Below are 20,605 nucleotides of genomic sequence, written 5' to 3' on the forward strand. Positions count from 1 at the left end.
ATAATTTAGTGTAACTAGTCTATAAATAAATTACAGTTACACTATTTCAGTCCATGAATTTTACGAATTTCTGATAAACATCCTGTTAAACCAGTGCAAAAGTTCACTGTAGCTTTGGGGACCAACGACATATTTTTTCTCTGTGTTTATACAATGTCTGGCATGCCAGGGGCCCGTCATGATTCATATGTTTCTTCAGTATCAACATCATGGAGGGTGCAATTATTTCACTTCTTTGTTAATTGCTGAATGTAGGTTAGCGCTTGCTGCATTCTGTGAAAAAAAGCACAGGGCTGGACAGAAGACAAAATAACATCTTAATGTGTAAATCAGATGGAAGTCCATAAAGGAAAAGGGAAGCTGCTTAAGGAAGCTTTTGTGGTATAGCATCAAGGGAATGAGAGGTTCAGCAAGCATAGCCTACAGAATAGGATGAATCTGAGCAAACCAGAGGCTTAAGGAAGTGGGATGTTGCCCCAAGTTCATTCAAATAAGATGGAAAGAAAGCAGCTTTTGCTAAAGTTCATTGAAAGCTGTGAAAATTTCCTAAGTTGCAAGACTAACTGCAAAGCCTGGGGAAAAAGAAAAAGCACTCACTTTGCATGCACAAACTGGCTAAGTTTGTTTTTAAAACTTCTTATATAGTGAACTTTCTCTTTCAATTGATCTGAGCTCTCAGTATTTCCCAATTTACTACTATTATTCCTGTTTTATTGTTTTTCAGAACAAAAAGTGTTTTTCATCTGCATAATCTTTGGAAAAAAATAATGGCTATAATCTTCTCAAAATTAGTGATGGCTTGAGATATTACCACAGTGAATGTCATTGATTTGTATGCCTTTAAAGAATAAAGTCTAAAAAAGAGAAAATGAGGGTAACTGCAAAAGATGCACTGAGATTTTTTACACTATAATACTTTTTTTTTATACTTTTTTTACATCAATACTTTTTTGTGTGCATAAAGAAGAGTCTTTCTCAGAAAAGGTTATTGTTTTAGAAGACAGATGTTTCTAGATATTCATATTTTGTTGTATTTTAGCTATTCCAAGAACTTATCTGGAAAGCCAAATCAGGCCAAAAGCAGTGTGAGGAGGTCTTGAGTTGGACAGAACACTCAAAACTGCACAAGATGTACACTTCAGATGAAAAGGACAACTTTAATGTCACCAACTCCAGCACTGCTATTTTGATTTGCAATAAGTCTGTGTGTCGATACATAAAAATCTACAGATGCAAAGTGTGAAGTTTTTACCTGTGTTTGATATTCAATAACAGGTATTTCCTCTTCATCAGTCGGTCCAAACTGACAGCGAGTTGCAGAGAAGCGAATGGCTATCGATAAGGCAAGCTTTAGATTGGTTGCAGAAACTGCTGTGATCAGAATTCTGCCAGTGGACAAGGATCCAAGAGCTGCACTAAAACGCTCCTTAACATCCTAAATAAATAAATAAAAAGCAAAAACTAAATGGTGATGCTAATACTTCATTGCCTGCCTCAAAGATACAATTCTGGTCGAATGATCAGAAGCCCAGTGGACTGGGAAATTTTTATTTACTGACACATTCAGTTAAGCTGTTCAGAAAAAATCCAAAGTAGTTTCTCTAAGCTACTATTGGACTGCCAATATAGTTTAAATAGCAGGAAATAAATAAAACGAATTAGCTGAATTGAATCATCTCTGAAGGACAATTTGAATATCAGCATTCACATCAAACTGCTTAACCAGCCATTTAGGTCAAGGTATCAAGCACATCCCAACCTATGAAGGCCGTATGCTCAACCTCTGTGTATTTAATGAACTATATTAATGAAACAAAACTGATTCATACCGTGAAAGAACTTGAGTATTTTCCTTCAGGTGACACATCTCCAGTTATATTCAGTATGTTTTCTTTAGGTATCCTGACATTGTGGAACATGGCAAACCTGGTCAAACAAATACACAAGTAACTTAAAATCTACCTTGGAGTAGAGTAGAATGTCTACATTACAGAAAAAGAAAGTCACAACAAAAACAAGACTGTACAGTACTTATCAGTGAATCCATCAAACCAGGGAAGTAATTTTCACAAAGTATGCCTGGAAGAACAAAGGCTTTCATACTCAGGGCAGTAGAGGAAGTTCAAGCTGGGAAATGATTTGCCATCACTCTTAACCTTTAAGGCGATGCTTTAAAAAGAACACTGAGGGAGCCTTCTGAGCAACTCCGTAAGTAAATAAGTAAAAAAGAACAACTAATGGAAGAGCAATGTATACTCTGCAAGGGGAGAGACAGTACGTAAAGTTACTTCAAAGTTACTTATTAGAGACCGTATATGAAGTCAGTGCAACAGATACTTTCACCAACAACCTACAAACCTGAAATGAACTTTCAGTCTGTTTGAACATAGGAAAGTTAGTTATCTCAGTTTCAGTTATTAAAAAGCTTGGGAAATTGAACAACTCAACTTCCTTCTCCTGCTCAGAACTAGACTGGACAACTCTGACTTCAAAAAATTCCTCACCACAGGAAATTCAGCTGAACCAAATGGTTTACTGGCATACTGAGGTGCTGTCTGGAGACAGTACATACTTTGGAACAGAGACACTACATTGTAGTGACTCTAAAATACAGACCTGTAAAGGTCTTTCATATTATCTGTAATACAAACAAGGACCCAGCTGAATTAGTGCAATAAGAAGGAACTGAATGGAGACCCTTTCTTTGCTTAAACTTAAACTAGAATTCCTATTCCCCAGAATGTACCATATTAAGAAGGAATGAATGACATTGTCTTTTCTAAATTGTGACACTCTTGCATCAGCTATTAAAACTGGCAGAATGTCCCAAGTATTCATATTTTTCAGGAAGAAAGCATATGAACCGTCTCACCCAAATGGGCAATACAACTTGGCTCAACAGCAGTAATATCTGCTCCACGCACTAATATCTCAGCATCTAATAGCACTTGAAAAGCTGTATTTGTAATCAAAGCAAATTCCTTTTGCTTGCCAATACAGACTGATCTACTTAATAAGGCCCATGAGATCCAGGTCTTTCACATTAATAAATTACATACGGGCTGCACTGCTGCACATGCTTTAAAATTACAAGTTGTTTCCAAGGAAACATATCTGCATACTGAATTTATTCAGCCTTAGAGATACAGAGTATTTTCAGACTTAGCCACGGAGAAGAGCAGGCTATCCTAACTGGACTTACCCATTCTAAGAAGTGCTTTGTTAAGTGCATGTTTCAGTGAGGCAACACAACTTCATAACACAATCAAATTCAGCATTAACAAAAAATATCACATCCACCTTTGTTAATATTTCTGCTTATCACTGAAAGTAAAAAGTCTCATTCAAAAAAGATCATTTGGTTAAATTCACTCTCTCCACTCTCTATAGACTAAATAAAATCCATCACATATAAAAATGTATAGCAACTCTGTTACTTTTTAAGCAATAGCATGCCCATTAGATAGAACTTGAGGGGTTATTTTTATTATTACTCATTACGTTAATTTCAAGTGAATATGCATGGAAATGTTTAGGCTCCTAGTTCAGTGCTCTGTTTTGCTAGTTGTGCATCTGCAGAACAAGGAGGAGCTTGCTCCTAAGAGTTTACAAACTAAGCATTAGATTATAAGCTACAAATGTATTCAAACAATAAGGCAGACAGTAACTACTAGAAAATGCTTACAATCAGACATATGCATAAGGTAGCTACTTCTGCAGCTTATTGTTACCTAGAATCATTTTGATTTAAAAAGGCATACTCTTCTTATAATCACTTTTTTCCATAGCTAGTGAACCATAATACTAAATTTCCAATTATTATATAACAACCTATTTTCTGAATGTGAAAATTAGCTCATATACTAAGACAGTTTTTGAAAGTTCAGATTTTTTCTTTGATAATGGCCATGAGTGATTATTATTTCCTTTTTCTGTAAGCTGCTATCAAATTAGAGGCATGTACAATGCCAAAAACTTTGAGAAGCCAAGGATTGAGACAGAATTAGCAATTAAAAATCCTGTAGAAAATTCTCACAAATAAAGAAATATGATCTATTGTCTATGAGTGTTGAAAATAAAAGCAGAACCTTATAGGACCTGGGAGTTAGGCAACCTTATGAGTTGACTGCCAACTGCTGTTATGCTCCTTCTCCAAGAACTTTGCAATTTGAAAATGTTAGACATTCCAGCCAACTTGAACTTGATATTGGAACATATTAAAAACAAACAGTAAGATTTAATGAAGTCAACTATTACATTTCTAATGGTTATTAGCCTAGGAAGCATAGTGAACAGACACAGACCACATCTGTCAACGCATTCAGGGGAAAATCTCCTTAAATAATTGAGAAAAAGTAGAAATGTTTTACAATAATGGAAATGTACATACAGTCATGGGGATATCAAGTACCAGTAAGTTTGGAAAATGGCTACATTTCACGTGGTGATGACAAGACCATAGGCTTGAAAGCTGCCCTACTTAGGGCCTCTTCTACATAGCAATTAGTGTTTCTAAGATTAAGACCCCTCTGCAGGAAAGACAGATAGCTGTCTCTTCAAATACGTTTCAGAGAGCTCTAAAGAAATGTGAAATTTTACAGAATCTAATACACGTGTAAAACAACTGTATTACATACATTTCTACCTTGATTAGAAGAGCAGAGTTAAAAACTATTCCAATAGTAGCATTTTTGTTTGGGTTCTTTGGCCAGTAGTTTAGGGAACATTTCGAGCAAAGTTAATCTTCCTGACTTTAAATCATGCAATAGTAATTCATCTGGTGTGCAGTAATGCTGATAAAAAAAAAGAGCAGTTGGAAAAGCCATGAGCTCCTCTTGCCAGTACTCAGTTAATAAGCTGTTACCTATGGTACAAATAGCTCAAATATGCTTCGGTGAATTTCAAACCCACACAAATGCATTTCCTGACAGCTTGTGTTATTGACTCTGTTAGAGATGGTACACCGACAGTTTCTTCCATCCTTCTAGGCACAAAAAGGAAGCAGATGAATGGAAGACTACAAATCAATGGCTGTTTATGGGACACAGTAAACCTTGGGAAGAATAATACTAAAAAGGTTTGTTGAAAAACTTGTAGAAGAGAAAGAAAACACTGCATATTCCATACTGAAACTCACAGAAAGGTTAGAGATGAGCAGAATTACAGACAAGCTGGGGAAATCTGCAAGGCAGAATTTAAGCTCCAGCTTCTATAAACAGGACCCTAATCTAAGAATGAAGGTCTGCAACAGAAATGCCCAATAGTAGTATTAAAACAACACAGGCCTCCTAATCCTATCTTAATAGACTTCACGGAGACACTAAGACCCACTCACCATAAAGTGAGTGAGTTTAAGTGCCAGTCTGGCAAGGAGTTCTGAATGTGTAGACTCATGCAAAAGTCAAGAGCTGACACAGCTCTGCTGAGGAAAAGAAAACAAAAAAGGCTGTCTGAAATGCACTGCAGATTTGAAGCCTTAGCTCTACTGCTGATAAAACAAGTGCATGACCAGATCTGAATCCCCCTTTTCCCTTAAGTACTGCCAGTGCCTGTTACTGAGATATGCATCTCAATGTACTGGCTGTGGCTATGCAGTTTTGAGGTACTGGAAAATGACAAAAATGAGGAGATAAGGCAGTTCTCTTCAGCATTGTAACATCTTAGCAATGTGCACAGTACTGTATGCATCCACACAATATTTCACCTTGACTCCAGAAACTAGGTGGAAAGGGCAAAACAGGGAAATACCAATAATGCAAAGTCACTGTTTTGACTTAAATTGCAAATATACAAGATATGTCTCGCAAAATATTTGGTTTAACTTTGAAAGTGGCACTGCTCACAAAGATTGATGATAATGAATTCAGATAAGGCATTTTTAACAATTATTTTTATTTCATAGCTGCTTCATTATTATTGCTCTTTACACAATTGTTTGTGACTCTGGCCAGAAACTGGAAGGCAATAAAAAATACAGACAAGCATTACTTGCTTGAGAAGCAGGACTGATCTCTACACTTGCTTTCTTATTTACATCCCTGTATTGTCCCTTTTCCTGTACAGGAACAGTCTCTTCCGTGGCCTTGCAGTGAACCAGACCTGACAAATGATCTGTTTGAAAACAGACTGTATTTTTGTCAGATTAATTTTCAGACAGTTCCAATGCCCTAGCTGTGTCCACTGCACAGCTACACAAATGCCTGTCCAGCACAAAGGAAAAGGCAGTGTGGGAGTAGAAACAAAAACCCAAAGGAGCATAGTGCACAACTTATCTTCACCAACTTCTACTTTGGATTGTAAAATGCAGCTCTGAGAGACTATTTAGGCTCTAATATTTACAGCTCCTACTTTCTTAGTAAAATAACCGCAACCATTAGGAAATCTAAGTAAGATTTAAGGGTATAAATACTTATCCATACAAAAACTCTTTGAAGGAGCACGCTTTTGTTTGGTCTATGCTTAAAACAGCAGAAGTAGAATCTTTATGAATTACTGGCAATGAAACTGAAATACTACTGAACACACGATAAATAAATTAATTAACCATTTAAAAGACTTAATACAAAGGACTTGAGGATGTATGATGCATTATGGCTTCTCTAGCATGCAAGGAATTGCAGGTTCTGAAAGCCCAGAATACAGTTTCTTTCCAGTAGGGATTCTTTTACATCACCTACTGCTTTTCTGACCAACAATTCCCGTTTACCCATTCCCTCTTGGGTGCTGTGTTTGTTTTCCAGTATCCAGAACACTGAATCTGGCTTCAGACATTGTTAGAGAGCACAACTGAATGATTTTGCAGGCTGTATGTGCAGAGAGATCGCATGTTAACTGTATATGAAATGTTAAACTGCTAGTGAAAAATTTTCAGTTTTCTGAAGTCCATCATTATAATTACACAATGCTAACAATTCTCCTTTGTCCAGAAAGATCCTTTTTTCCCCTACAAAAAAAAAAATCAGTTTGAATAAATAGCTTTCTCTTTGGCACTAGTTTGCTGTACCTTTGATAGCTTAATTTGACTTGTTCTTCATTTACAATATTTTTTGTACACTCAACAAACTGTATGCCTGCTAGCAGCAGATGCAGCTGAATGAGCTCACAACTTGCTTTACACAGACTGGTATGTTCAGCACTACTTCAGAAACAGAGAATTAATTTTCAGACTCTTTCCTCATACTCACTTAGCTGTCTTCTCTTTCTGAATGGGGAAAGCAGCAGTTAGAACCACACACGAAATTGGTTCACCACTGATTTGGTGCCAATCACTTACTGATGTGCACTGAAGTAATGGATAATATTGGCAGTGCTACTGAACCACAGTAGACAAAAACAAAACAAAAGCCCCAAAACCAAACAGGAGAAACAGAAATGCACATCAGCACTTACCAAAGCTCTTGTCTTAGGTCTCTCTCCTTTCATACCTGCCACACATATTACGGAAAAGCCCCTGACTTCCAAATACTCAGGAGCTTTTAGTAACTGTTTCTTTTTTTTGCCCCAGATATTTCAATTTTGGGACCTCAGTGATCAGTGCATTTCAAAAAGTGCTGGACGTCTTTGTATTATGAAAATAAAGACTGAAGCACTTGCATCCTCTGGTGGCAGCCTGATTTATTTTTTGGTAACAAAACACAGAAAGAGTCTAAATTTACCATAAGAAAAAAATTGTACTTCTGTCTTTTATCATGCATACATATGTTACAAAACGTTTTTTGAATGACAGAAAGGAACAGATTTTAAAGTGCTTTAAAGTGATTTTGTCTTTTTCAATAGGTAGCAGAAATTACATTGATTTGGAAAGTATGTGATTTTAGGATATTCTAGCAATGATGCTGAGAAAGACAGATTCTGAAGGAGCAGGCCAGTCAGTCGGGGTATATACTTCAAAATCTCCCACATTACTTCTTAAATTCTTTCTCCTACTGAAAACAGTATGTTCTGCATTAGCTGTAAATCACCCTTCAGCCAAACAACCCAGAAAATTAGTTTTCTAAAACCAGAAGAGACAGCTATAGTCACCTAAATAGTTTTCTATATATTTTATAAAATATAAAATTTTAAATAATTTTATAATTATTATATAATTAATGTCATTTTCTGAGCATGGGGAATTTCTTCCTCATGTCCCATGCACCCTATGCATGTTTAGGATACCTGTGTATCCACACTGAAAAACAGCATAAATTTCTCCAAGTACAGGAACAAATTCTGGTATCTCTTTTAAATTCCCTATTCTCAGAATTAAATTCTGACCATTTATCGTGAGTGTTACACTGAAGTGTCTATAGTAATTGAATCAGACTTCACACACAAACAGAAAAAACAGCATGCCGTAGAGACTAAAAGTAACAATTTAAGTCATAGCATAATAGGATCTAATTTAACCTGCTTTATGAGAGAAACATGAGCATATAAATTACATGCAAAATTTTCCTTTTTCTCTTTTCCTTATGTGGTGCTTAAAACAATATTGCAAATTGAGAATGAGGAGCAGAATTTGACTCTTTCTACCGAAATATGAAACTGAACTACTTTTGGAATGCTCAAGCCCATGCTGCTGTGCCATCTGGTGGCTACAGGTTCATAACACAGATGGAGGCAAAATAATCCCACCAAAAACCCTAGAACCTCTTTTACAGTCACCGTCTCACATTTTTCCTCTACAACTTCCTTTTCTGCATGTTTTATTTTCCCTTTCATATGTACCTTCATGTAACAGAGCACTGATGAGAATTATCTGTATACATATAAACTTCAGTTCCATTTTTTACATTATAGGCTTTTGGGACAATGGGAGAATTCTGGTACAGGCAACAAAACCTAGAGAACGCCCACATCCTTCTGGAAAGACACTCAAAGCCATTACATTACAAAGAAATATACTTTAATATGTCTACACTTAGTTTACTTCAATGGCATACAATGTAGAACAATAACTGAATAACAAACTGAACTGACATATGAAAGAAAATTGGAAGTAAAAAAAATTGACATAAACTCCCACTCCCTTTCCTACTTTAATCTCTGTCTTTGCCCAGAGCTATATAAACAGCAGAGAGTTTAAAATATTAATTTTAAAAATTGGTTGTTCATATACCTAAATCTACCTCAGTTTCCCTGCCTCCTTCCAATCAAACCATAACTGAGAAATAAAGCCATGGAACTTCTTTATTTCAACCATACACAAAAATTATTTTCCGCAGTGGACAGGATTAGTCCAGGAACCCTGTGATTTAAACAAGACAGCTAATGGGTCTTTGACCTGGGTTTAAGATTCTGCCCTGCTGGGTCAGACTAATCTAATATCTTTACTAACAATAAACCTTGCCTGTGGACCTGCATTATCCTTGCTGCGGGCTAGAAATCAACATGCAAGATAACTGAGAGCTTACATAAGGATGAATTTAGAGGCTGACATACTTTAGTTCATAACTTCGTGGTTTTATTTCAGTATTATTGTTGCAGAGTCTATGACTGTAAGACTGCCTGGGAACATTCACAGAGTTATCAGCAGTACTTTAGATTCTAAAAAGTAAATGGAATGAAAAATCTGAAGTTGCAGGAATAGAAAATACTGAATTTCAAGGTTCTTCAAAATTGCTGTGTGTGAATGTATATATATATATATATATATATATATATATATATATATATATCTGTGTATATACATATGTAACTTAAATAAGAATAAATTAAAGCCACTAGCTAGTCCAGCTCTTTTACAGTCTCAGAAGCACAGAATTGACAGAGGATATTTGCACCACTACACATGATACACTGTAGAGTGCTTCCTCATACAAATGGATTGATTTACCCATTATCCAACCCATTCTGCCCAATCTTCTTTCCTATGTCTCCAACCATCACACCTGGCATTGGCAGGAGAGTTTTCGTATCTCGAATCTGCATAGAAGTGGAAGAATATATTATTTCAGTTGAGAACAATGAAAGTTCTTGATTAAACTTTTCAAACAGTGAAAATATTTCCAACTTGTATTTTGTTACTAACATTAAAGGAAGCTCTTTGTTTTTTCAAGTACACAATCCTGGATTTAAATCATACTTACATATCCTTTCATTAAGGGCATGGATCCCGTAATAAAAATTACTTAGGCCAGTTAAACTACTGTGTTAAATAAACTTTAACATTGGTTGAACAAGAACTGAAACCTCATTTAGGCATAAAAAAATATAGAAGAAACCAACAAAACTTCTGCATAATGTTCAACTTTGAGATATTCCCTGATTTTGTAGTAAACTCTGTTCAGTCTGTTTTACTGTCTACAACTTAACTTTTCACCTTAAGCCAAGAGTTTTAGGACTTCATATGGCATAGATTATTTTAATTGTATTGGTAGTGTGATAATCTCTTAACTATTCTGTATTTTCCAGCTGCATAAAATTGACATAAAATTGGCTGTACAACCACCACAAAAATACAGTGAACATTTAAACCTTTGTTGCATTTGTAATAAATGTTGAAGGCATTACTTAAAGTAAATGCTGGTCAGACTTCTTATGTCTGTATGCTGTTATGAAACAGCACTACCAAAAAATCTTTGAGATCCCTCAGCCCCACAGAAAGACAAAAGATTAACCATGTTTCTATCCTACCTGTACAATAAAGGAATGTAATCCTTGGCATTGTCCATCAGGAGTGTAGAGTTGGGCATACACAACTGCATGTGTGGCATGTTTCCCCATATTTCCAACCCAGAACTTTGCAGCTTCGAAGTCAGGAGAATTGATGATAAATTCCTGTAGCCACAAAATAAAGAGAAGTAAAATCATCAAAATGATAAAAGCTATTGAGTTATTCTTCATGATGAAGAATGTTTTGAAAACATCCATTAACTACCTAGTTTTCATTCTGTACCCTGCCCCAGTAGCTGAGATCTCTCTTGCAGTGTGCAACTTAGGAGAGAATACATGTGGCTAAGAAAAATTTAGAGCAGATTAGTTCATGACTTGATTGTAAGGCCTAAATTTCAGCCTCTAAATTGCCTACGTAAGTAGTTATCATAATAAAGCAAAGTGATGGACTGAAGCATTCCCTGGGTCTGTGTTAAGTTGAGCTGAGTCCACACTGTGCTGCAATCTGCACAGGGACCATTTCCTTCCTGTGCAGTTTTCTCTGGATGGGAAGCTTGCTTAAAGTGTGAAAGACAGTGTATTTCCCAGTTTGGACAACTAGGGGACCAGGAACAGCATCTATTCTGTAGAATATATGTATCCTGAAATGTAGACATAGCTTTAACATTCCAATTTTTAGATTCCAAGTACTCTGTTTTCTGAATGTAAAAAAAAACAACAATTAACAGCATTGAGCACTACTACTGTGCAGCAACAACTAACCTGAGTGTTATGATCAAATGTGGCAGTGGTCCGTATGCCTTTTGTATTAGTTCCATGGCTGAGTTCAGTAAGAGCAAAACATCCAAAAATCTAAATAAAGAGATATAAGGCATAATTCAAGACTAGTTAGTTAGGGCAATTAAAACCATAAAATTTGCAAACAATTGCAAATTCAGCTGTTAGATAGTAACTTGAATTGCAAAGAAGCCAATTGGATACAACCCTAAGGCTGGGAGTACCTACACTGCCTGCAGTAAGGTAAAAGATTTTTCTTCTTTGCTGATGGCTGACTTATTTAGACAGGCACAGATGGACAATTTTCAGGTCTGGACTGAGAGAAATACTGCGCAGTGAAAATGAGTGAGTTTGCTTTCATTACAAACAGTTCTCATTTCTGAAGTCAAGGGAAAAGTAGAATGAAGCTGTTTAATTTTACAAAGGCAAGCAGTCTAAAATATTAGCAAGGGTTAAATCTGTATCATAGCCTTACATGCATACACTTGATTCTCTTTTCCATTTGGGCTTAAAGCCACAATGAATTGTGCATATTGGCATCACTTTATCCTAGACTGGTTTGGCCCACAGTATATACTCTTAGGTTATAAAGTTTGGAAAACATTAAAAAAAAAAAAACAGGTAGAAATAGGCTGCTCTTTATGAGCTGAGAGATAATTTCAGAAGATTAAATAAGCAAAGGTGAATGGCTAACAAAAAAAAGATAAAAAACGTCATAATAGAAGAAGCATGAAGCTCAGTTTGACTGCACTCAAGTGTGTACCTTGTATAGGCCTAAGGATCAAGCCAGACAGTGAATGCTGACTGGCATTCTGCTTTGGATTGGCCTTTTCTGTGTCAGACAGGATGCACTTACTGTGCAGGGCACTCAGTTCTAGATCACTTTTGGACTCTGTGTGGTGTTTCTATGGCATTAAGAAATTAATATTTTCAAGTTTATTGCATTGCTATTGAGTATTTCTCGCCGAGGATATGCGCTGCACAGTGTATGATGCAGATGATGTGGGAGTGTAAAAAACTTGCTATGATATTGTTAAAAGACTGGGGGAAGGGGGAAGAGAAGAACTGGGATAGTGTCATCGATATTGTCTTTTGGGAGAAGTCTCCAAAATTTGTCTCCATGTTAACTTGGATAGACTAAAACAGATTCAGGAAATGACATAACAATTGGGAGTGAGATTGTCAGGGCTGAGTGCTTGAATGTGCTCCTCAGTCTTCCTTTACTTTGTTATTTATTGGCAACTAGATATCTACATAGATAAAAAATATTACAAAGATGCATTGAGTTCCACGGTTATATTTATGAAAATACCCAGTTCTAAAAAGCTATCAAAAGAAATTTACCTCCATGTTATAAATTTTCTTCACAAAGTCAGCAAACCTTTTTGAAGCACTCAAAATTGTACCTCCAAATACCTGTAAATACAGAAAATAATGAATGAAGTCAGTGACCTCGTGATGGAAAACACAAATATATAAGCATAAGAATTTGTAGCAGTGATGTTCATTAAAGAGATCAGGTAAAGTAGGCTTGTAGAAAACAAGGCCAAGTATAGGCCAAGTAGAAAACTGCTACTTGGACTATACCATGAGGAGGTAAGTCAGGACTTGATCTTTTCCTAGCCTCTTTACAGAGGACTGAATGTCCTCTGAGGAAATAACACTGACAAATGAGAGCAAAGACTAAATGTTATTTTATTGGGATAAAAAGACTATTGTTGCAGTAGCAAATTTTCACTGTTCAAATCTGATCAAGCCTTCACTACAAATTCTTAAAAATGCTTTCTGAGCTCACTTTCCACTTGTGCATGTGGATATCTTTTCGAATAAAATAAAACTTTAAGAATATTCTAGTTTGCTGGGAACTGAAGGTATTCGATTCATGACCAGACAAGAATATTGTTTTTAGAGATACCTTCAGTTTACTAGATGGGCGTTCATATAGTAAAATTCTAAATCCTATACCTTTCCTGCCCTGCAATGAGTGTTAATAATTCAGCTAATATTATTTGAATAGCCATGTTAAGTATTCTTTCTAAGAGACTAATCTAAGGGGGAACTGATGAACAGAACCCCATCCACTGATGTCAGTGATCATCTTTACACAGATTTCTGTTACTTCTGTATTCTGCCCTGAACCAACACACTAGGGGGGCTGAGGCAACTGTATATGGAGTTGTAGTGAAGACACAGCAACCAAATAGGGTCCATAAAATCTAGTTTTCACTGCTATTGCCATTGAGGAGAAAGAAGGGACAAAAGAAGGTGGTACTGAAGTTGTCAAAATAATAGCTGTGCCCATGCTGTTCCACTCATCAGACAGGATTCCAACTGAGAACTAGCTGACAAAGATCTACTAAAGTTACCTCACAGATCTGAACAGCTAAACTGAATTAGATTATTGAAAACAATGGGCTGGGAAAATATATTGCTTTAATAAAATAGGCAGAAAAGCAACAGAACAAATAAGAGTGTTATAAGATACTTCAAAAATATTTTTACAGCTGTACTTACACCACAATGTAAGAAAAACTGGAGACATGGAGACCAATCATACATTCCTATACAGATAACCAAATTCAGTATCTTCAATGGGTTCTCCATGATCTCTTGCTGAGTAAGAAAATCATATTCAAAGAGTCTTTTACAACGCAGGAATGTCAACTCCTGATACTTCTCACGGCTCAATTCTTCTCCAGGATGATGTGCAAAAAAAGGATCATTTTCTAGAGCAGAGAAGATTCTGCTCTTGAGGAAGGAAAAACAGTGGTTTGAGAATGTTAATACAAAAGAATTAACAAGTTAATGTTGATCTAGGATAATACCAGGCCTTAAGCTACAATGGTTTGATTTAAGTTTATAAAGCAAAATGCTCACAGATTAAAAAATTATTAAAATTGTCTATCATTAGATGCAGTTCATGAAAACTCGACTTTACAAAAGCTCCTTTGTCATTATATAAGTGTGGGACTGATTCATTCTGACTGTAAGAGAATGGTTTGGTAAAAGTTACCTACTTTTTATAGCTGCTTCATTATTTCACTATGAAGCTGCTGGCAGGACTCTATAGGGCACTTGTACTTAGATTAAGTACCAAAACTTCCAGAGGTAGCATTTAATTATAAATATGTCATAATGGTAAAGTCACTAGGCTACCACAACTGTGCTGCTCCCAAATGAAAGCAGAAATGTACTCCCTTTAACAGAATCATAATATGTACCCATTTTATATGGATGTACAACTTCCCAAGTTTTAATTTTGATTTTTTTTTTCTTAGATAGTATCATAAAATCACAGAATTATTTGGTTTAGAAGATCATCTAGTTCCAATTCCCCTTTCCATGGACATCTTCCACCAGAGCAGACTGCACAGGGCCCCATCCAATCAGGCCTTGGTGGGTCAAGGGATGGGCCATCCACACCTCCTCCAGGCAATTTCTTCCAGTGCCTTACCACCCTCATAATAAACAATTTCTTCCTAGTATCTAATCTAAATTTACTCTCCATTTCAAAATAATACCCCTTGTTCTATTACTACGTGCCTTGTAAAAAGTACCTCTCCAGTTTTCTTGTAGGCACCCTTCATGTACTGGAAAGTTGCCGTAATGTCTTCCGGGAGTCTTCTCCAGGCTGCACAACTCCCTCAGACTCTTCAGTGGAGATTCCTCATCATCTCCATGGCTCTACTATGGACCTGTTCCAACAGGTCCATGTGCCCCTTATACTAGAGGCCCCAGAGCTGAACGTAGCAACTGAATGTGGGTGCTCACAAGAATAAGCTACGGTGTATTTTTTACCTCAGAACTCTTTGTCTTGAAGATATCCATATATTTTTAATTGTCTTTTGTGTCATTTTGGAAACTCTCTTTGGTAAAATCTTCAAAAACAATTAAGCCTCTCCTATTCTCTGAGGAGGATGTTACAGTAAAAAAGAACTATAAGAGAAGATTCCCCATGTTCTTCTTTGAAAGTTAGGGTCATTCCATCTCCCTGTGTTAATAATTTGCCCATATGGTTTTGAAACTCCCTCAGACACAGAGCAGTTGGTTTTTTTTGCACGTTCTTTTAAGTGTAACAGTTAGATGCAGAACAATGTCTCTGGTTCTCCTTCAAGTATTTTAATAATTGTGATGAACCTACAAGATTTGCTTAAATCCACAAAACGCTGCATCACCATCAAAATGTTCATTCTGTCTCCCCCTCCATCTCCCAGGTCATGCATTCCCACACCATGCTTTGTGTTGCAATTAATCTTTTTTTCAGTAGGGATAGCTTTCATTCAGTTAGGCAAGCAAAACTATCCAACGCACACCACATAAGCATTATTGCAAACACAAAGATAGTAGGAACTTATGTCAGGTCAAAGAATGACAGAAATAACGTTTGGTAGTAGGATGTACTCAGATGAATTTAAGTAAATTGTAAAATTTTAATTGTGATTAAGTAAAAACCAGGAGCTATATGATTTAATGCCTCTCATGAAGAAATATGATAGATACAGATTCCTCTCAGCTCGAAAAGAGTAAGGAAGTCCTGTAATGCTGCACCTGGTCATGCCTTATTAGATAGCAATGTAGTTTGCTTAAAAATTCAGTTCTGTTCTGAAAAACAGATGTGCAAAAATAATTTCTTCATGTTCCATATCTAAAGACTATTATTAAATACTCTGTGTTTGAGAATCATGTATTTGCTTCTATAAGTCCAAAATTAAAAATGCTTACTGTCTTGCTTGCTTACCTTAAGCCGGATGATATCTTCACCATCAAGGAACACTGCCATCTCTTTCCAGTTGAAGGAAGCTTTCTTTCTATATTTGGAGAGAGGCCCCTTAGGGAAATCTGGTAGCAAAGTATTCCAGGAACTTTGATTGCCAGTGGCTTCTTTCACATTCAGTATGGGTGCCATTGTTAGTCAAACTGCAACAAAGAAAATTTACTTTATGCACTGAAGTACTGCAGATTAAGAAATCAGAAGGGTTGTTAATTAAACCCACAGACTTGTTCTGTGCTGTAAGTGTGAGTAAAGCAGTGCAGAGCCAACAAAAATCTTGGCTGTCCATTTTTCTAATCCAGTTGGCTTTGCATAAACTAAGGAAAAAATGCCTTTGATCAAATGTAGATAAATTACATAGTCTTTGTTATTAAAATGTGATCTAAACCTTTTAAATATAATTTAAAACAATATAAAGCAGGAACAGCACTGGTTAATATTCTGTATTAATAAAGGGGTGATCCAGGGAAGATAATATATTTCCATTTCCTTCAACTGAGTGAAGTAAGTAAGTATGAAAGCAGACTTCCCAAACCCACAAGATATTTATTCAGGAACTGTCATAATCATCTACTCTCGCACATCTGCAAAGTTCTCAAAAAAATAATCTTTTGATATTAAGGCTTTTTTTCGTGTGGCGCTTTCTTTCTTTTTCAACTTGGCAATATGACCCATTTTGCAATATAAGCTAAATTTCTCATGCTTTCGGGAAACACAATAGAATTTTTCCCACTATCTAAAATCTGTACAAAGACTGTAAATCCTCCTAAGGATGCTTCTTAGCATCCTTAACAGCTAATTTGGCATTCTACTTTTTTCTGTCATTCCTTTTCTTCATCATCTTGATACTCCTCTTTCATTCATTTGGCTTCATTCAACCTACTAAGAACAGAATAATAACGCAGCAGAGGAGGACTGCAGGACAATATTTCCATGTGCAACTTCTAGATGGGTTCCAGGTGCAGTTCCAGTGATGAGATGTGTAGTGGAAATGCTAAGTCACAGCTTGAATCAGTGATTGAGTACCTGATGGGAAGGCAGGGTCAACCCAGGGAGCTCAGCTGCATGCAATGCATCTAAGTTACCAGAATGGATGGAGACCGGATTCACCTCTTCCCAGATCTCATTTAAGGACTGGGCCACCCTGCTACTATCACTGTACTTTCCATTGCGTTACAAGCTGGAACAAACAAAACCCAAACAAAAAAAAACAACACCAAACTTCAGGCACTGGGAAAGAGCATTTCAGCCAAACAGACATTCACCTCCTACCAGCAAACAGAAGTGAACTGGAAAGCATTAAATCAGGCAGAAGTTCAAGGCTTCTAGCTCAGAACAGAGAAAATCTGGCATCAGAACACTGCAATTTTATTTAAAGGTGTCAGACTTTACTTATATTGCAGATCAGTGAGATTGCCGAAATGCTAAAACCTGTGCTTTCATGAAAAGAGTCCTGCACTGCAAAAAAAAATTTAAAATTTTTCTCTACCTCCCCACTATGTTTTGATACAAGTTAGATCTAAGCACGCAACCTTAAAATTAATTAGTAAATCAAAACTGGCAATTACAATAAGAAATACACCTGAAGATGGCCCCAGAGAATCACTTCCATGCTGCTTTCAGCCCCATGGAACTGAGTTCTGCTGACGTTTTGAAATCAGCCTAAGGACGTGGCAGAAAATAACAATATGGACTATTTAGAACTCACTGAAAATTGCTATAATTTCACACAAAAAAAATGCTGAGTTAAAAAGCTTTTTTATCTGGAAGTTAGTAATTTGTCAGTAATTCAAGCTTAAGACTAGACAACCCTCTTCGGAGTTTCAGTTGTAGAATCTCTATTTGAACTGCCAAAATTCAGGTGACTTGATTTTTTTGGTTGAAGTGCAAAATAATGATTGCAGGAGGTGGTACTTTTTAATACCAAAGTGTGCTGAGATGTGCTTCCTCGAACAGAAGGGGTCAGAAAGGCATTTCTATACTGAGGTATTGCAGTCAGCATAAGTTGGACGTTATCACAGAATCATACAGTCGTTCAGGCTGGAAGGGACCAAAACATTGTCCAGTTGCAAACCCAGTGCCATGGTAGAGCTACTAGCCATCAGATCAGGTTGCCCAGGACTCCCATCTAACCTGTCCATGAGCACCTCCAGGATGGAGCTTCTCACAGCTTCTCAGCCTGTGCCAGTGCTTTTACCACCCTGAGTAAAGAATTTCTTTGTAACATCAAACCATCTAACCTTGCCCAGGTTACTAAGAAGGCCAATGGCATCCTGGCTTGTATAAGAAATAGTGCTGCCAGCAGGAGCAGGAAAAATGATCGTCCTCTGTACTCAGCTCTGATAAGGCCAAGTACTGTGTTCTGTTTTGGGCCCCTCACTACAAGAAAGACATTGATGCCCTGGAATGTGTTCAGAGAAGGACAACAGAGCTGCGAGGGGTCTGGAGCACAAGTCTTACGAAGAGCGGCTGAGGGAACTGGGATTGTTTAGTCTGGAGGAGCCTCTGGGGAGACCCTATTGCTCTCTACAACTCCCTGAAAGGAGGTGGTGGCAAAATGGGGATTGGCCTCTTCTCCCATGGAACTAGCAATAGGACTAGAGGGAATGGCCTCAAGTTGCACCAGAGAGATTTAGGTTGGACTTTAGGAAATACTCTCTCCAAGAGAGTGGTCAGGTGCAGGAATGGGCTGCCCAAGGAGGTGGAGGAGTCACTTGTCCCTGGAGATGTTCCTGAAATATTTGGATGTTGTACAAAGGGACACGTTTTAGTGGGAAGTATTGGTGGTAGGTGGATGGTTGGATGGGACGATCTTGAAGGTCTTTTCCAATGTCGGTGATTCTATGACTCTGTGAATCTTCCCTCTTCTAGTTTAATGCTATTCCCCTTTGTCCTGTCACTATCAGACTGTGCAAAAAGCTGGTCCCAGACCTGCTTGCAAGCTCCCTTCAATTAATGGAAGGCAGGAAAGAGCCTTCTTCCATCAGAAGAGGGGTGGCCAGCAGGGGTAGGGAGGTGATTATTCCCCTCTGCTCTGCTCTTCTGAGGCCCCATCTAGAATACTGCATCCAGGTCTGGAGCCCCCAGTACAGAAAAGATGGGGAGCTGTTGGAGAGGGTCCAGAGGGAGGCAATGAAGATGATCAGGGGACTGGAGCACCTCCCCTATGAAGACAGGCTGAGGGAGCTGGGCTTGTTCAGCTTGGAGAAAAGAAGGCAACGGGGTGACCTCATTGCAGCCTTTCAGTACCTAAAGGGAGCCTACAAACAGGAGGGGAATCAACTCTTTGAAAGGGTTGATAACTGCGGGACAAGGGGAAATGGTTTTCAGTTGAGGGGGGGGGAGATTTGTGTTGGATGTCAGGGGGAAATTCTTTACAGAGAGAGTGGTGAGGTGCTGGAACAGGCTGCGCAGAGAGGTTGTGGATGCCCCGTCCCTGGAGGTGTTCAAGGCCAGATAGGATGGGGCCCTGGGCAGCCTGGTCTAGTATTAAATGGGGAGATTCGTGATCCTTGAGGTCCCTTCCAACCCTGGCCATTCTGTGATTCTGTGAAAGAGCCCTCCCTGGAGCCTTCTTTCCTCCAAACTAAACAAGCCCAAATTCCTCAGAAGAGAGTTGCTCCAGCCCTCTGATCATCTTTGTGCACCTGCTCTGCACCCACTCCAACAGCTCCATATCTTTATTGTGCTGGGGGCCCCAGGCCTGGACACAGTACTCCAGATAGACCTCACAAAAACAAAGTAGAGGGAAAATCTTGCTGCCCTGCTGGACACTCCCTTTTTGATTCAGCCCAGTATATCACTGGCCTTCCAGGCTGCAAGAGCACACTGCTGGCTCATGCCCAGCTTTTTACTCACCAGAACCCCTAAATCATTCCTTGCAGGGCTGCTCTCAATGACTGCTTCTTCCATTCTGTACTTGTAATTGGGATTGCCCAGACCCAGGTGCAAGGAATTGCACTTGGCCTTGTTGAATCTCACTAGGTTCACACGGGACCGCTTTTTAAGCCTGTCCAGGTCCCTCTGGATGGCCTCCTTTCCTTCTATGGTGTCAACCGCACCACTCAGCTGCACCACTCAACTCACCACCATCAGCAAACATGCTGCAGGTACGTTCAATTCCGTCATCCACGTCATTGTTAAAGATGTTAAACAGCACCGGTGCCAAGATGGACCGCTGGGAGACACTGCTCGGCCTCCACCTACACACAGAGCCACTGACCACGACTCTCTGGCTGCGACCATCCAACCAAACCCTTTCCGCACCTAATAGTATCTCCCACATCTCTCCAATTAAGAGATGAGGTTTGGCAGAGCCACGCTAAACACCTCGCACAAGTCCAGCCGACTGGCAGCTAATTAGAGGAGCGCACTAACACGCCGTTTACCTCCGCTCGTCGCCGTCTCCGCATCGGGAAGTGACGGCAGCAGCCTGCGACGCTCCGCCTCCTCCTACCGGCC

At 38.2% G+C, this 20,605-nt stretch overlaps 1 protein-coding gene across 1 annotated transcript in view; it reads right to left on the bottom strand.

Moving 5' to 3' along the window:
• The window catches only part of ACOX3 (acyl-CoA oxidase 3, pristanoyl), a gene marked incomplete at both ends in the record, with an annotated part of 29,313 nt that extends 13,034 nt beyond the window's left edge, over positions 1–16,279 (bottom strand). Inside the window, 8 exons of the mRNA XM_079534968.1 lie at positions 1,253–1,435; positions 1,830–1,926; positions 9,818–9,906; positions 10,618–10,761; positions 11,359–11,448; positions 12,718–12,789; positions 13,888–14,121; positions 16,112–16,279. Coding sequence (XP_079391094.1) covers positions 1,253–1,435; positions 1,830–1,926; positions 9,818–9,906; positions 10,618–10,761; positions 11,359–11,448; positions 12,718–12,789; positions 13,888–14,121; positions 16,112–16,279 — 1,077 coding nt within the window. The remainder of the gene's footprint in view (positions 1–1,252; positions 1,436–1,829; positions 1,927–9,817; positions 9,907–10,617; positions 10,762–11,358; positions 11,449–12,717; positions 12,790–13,887; positions 14,122–16,111) is intronic.
• Between the last annotated feature and the right edge of the window lie 4,326 nt (positions 16,280–20,605).

Source organism: Tetrao urogallus (genome assembly GCF_951394365.1).
Source record: "Tetrao urogallus genome assembly, chromosome: 4".
NCBI lineage: Eukaryota > Metazoa > Chordata > Aves > Galliformes > Phasianidae > Tetrao > Tetrao urogallus.